The sequence below is a fragment of the Limulus polyphemus genome, unplaced genomic scaffold, assembly GCF_000517525.1.
Source record: "Limulus polyphemus unplaced genomic scaffold, Limulus_polyphemus-2.1.2 Scaffold1732, whole genome shotgun sequence".
Classification (NCBI taxonomy): Eukaryota; Metazoa; Arthropoda; class Merostomata; order Xiphosura; family Limulidae; genus Limulus; species Limulus polyphemus.
This window is the reverse complement of record NW_013667342.1, coordinates 108,989-110,985: the sequence shown is the minus strand read 5'-3', so window position 1 is coordinate 110,985 and position 1,997 is coordinate 108,989. Positions and strand designations below refer to the sequence as shown.

Here is a 1,997-nt window from a genome sequence, read left to right as displayed (position 1 = left end):
CTAGACCAATCGCGACGTGAGAGTCTTATCTGTTATTCTAGAACCAAAACATAATAATAAAAAATGTTCATTGTGGTATACGAAATGATAATTTGATCTAAGTTTTTTCTTCCAGATTTGTAAAAAATTCTTACATTATAGGAAAAAATGAATATTATTTTCGAAATCTGCTGGAAAATCCGTTATTAAAATCAAAACAGGCCTGTGTTTTTAGTCTATCATCAGTTTAACCGATAAGTGTATGAACTACCATTTAGTTGTTTAGAATAATTTTCAGATTCAGTCTTAAATACGTCTTCAAAACTGAATAATTCCAATTTTGTTATCAGTTTCACCCTGACCGTATGCCAAAATGTGTGAATGTTGAGTAAAATGTGTAGATTTTTTTAATCCTAATTTTTAATAATTTGCCTCGTTTATTTTTCTTTCAGCTGAGCGAGAAATTGTACGCGACATCAAAGAAAAACTGTGCTACGTTGCTCTGGACTTTGAAAATGAAATGACCACTGCCGCTTCTTCTTCATCGTTGGAAAAATCCTACGAGTTGCCTGATGGTCAAGTAATAACTATCGGTAATGAAAGATTCCGCTGCCCCGAAGCTATGTTCCAGCCTTCCTTCCTGGGCATGGAAGCTTGCGGCATTCAAGAGACCACCTTCAACTCCATCATGAAATGCGACGTGGATATCCGTAAGGACCTGTATGCCAACACGGTGCTGTCCGGAGGAAGCACCATGTTCCCCGGTATCGCTGATAGAATGCAAAAGGAAATCTGTGCTCTTGCTCCCAGTACAATGAAAATAAAAATAATAGCTCCTCCCGAAAGAAAGTATTCTGTCTGGATCGGAGGTTCCATCTTGGCTTCTCTTTCTACATTCCAGCAGATGTGGATTTCAAAACAAGAATATGACGAATCTGGACCAAGTATCGTCCACCGCAAATGTTTCTAAATACAACAGTCTGGCTAGGCGTTAATAGTGCTAAATTTTGAAGATTTCTTTGGGAGTCCTTTAAGTTATCGTGTAAGAAGTTTATGGAACATTAAGATGAGATTAAAGTCCGAAGCACTGTTCTATAGTGTGTGTTTTGTTTTTATGTTAAGTCTTACCATCGGTGAGTTTTCGAAACAAACCTGGAGACCAGTGATTGAGAAATTTGCACTGTAACGTTTGTTTTTTATTTGCTTTGGTTTTGCTGTCGCATTTGAACCATAGCAATCCTTTTTTTTCACTCTAATGGCTTGCCTTAAGTTTTGAGCAGAATTATCCAGAGAACTATCTTACTATTTGTATTAAACATATAACATGGAACTGCCAATTGTGCATTTAATATATAACGAATTTCCTAGTACACTTAACTTCTGAGAATCTCGTAAAGTGTCAATTTCAGTTTCGAATATTGTTATATATATAGTTTCATTTTTGTTGTACATTTAGACTAAATAAAAACAAGTTTGGTTAAGAAATACTTGTTTAACCTCCTGTAATTTTATCGTAATTAAGTTGCGCCAATGAATATGATTTGAAATTAGCGTTTTAATTCTATTAAATCTAAACTGCGTTAGGCACTTTCACGTTTGACTTCGTATGCCAAAAAATTGCGGAATTAATTTTCACACTTATAAACCTGTTAGTCACATATAAAGGGAAACTGGCAAAGGTAATACTCCAAATTACTTTAAAACAGTTTTGTACTCGACACACTTAAATTTCATTTCTACGTGAATGTGTATAGTCTTTGTTGGCGGATTCGCAAGAATTACAAATTCAAAACCAATTACTTGTATAAGTAAGTACATTGAATATTGGGCTTTATACTGCAACAAATACATTGTAGTAGCAAGGAAATGAATACCACCTAACAACTTACATAATACAAAATAAAACACTTCGTTACGAGATTATGCTCCATATTTTTCTAACGATAAATAATTTTATTGTTAAAAAAGAAAAGTTCCAGTTCAGTGGGGTTGAAGATACATAACAAAGTGGTATAGTA

General features: G+C 34.3%; 1 protein-coding gene across 1 annotated transcript in view; it reads left to right on the top strand.

Moving 5' to 3' along the window:
- The window catches only part of LOC106464742 (actin-11), a 5,162-nt gene extending 3,715 nt beyond the window's left edge, over nt 1-1,447 (top strand). The window contains 1 exon segment of the mRNA NM_001314162.1: nt 432-1,447. Within this exon segment, the coding sequence (NP_001301091.1) occupies nt 432-949 (518 nt within the window). The 3' untranslated portion in view covers nt 950-1,447.
- Nucleotides 1,448-1,997: the final 550 nt, after the last annotated feature.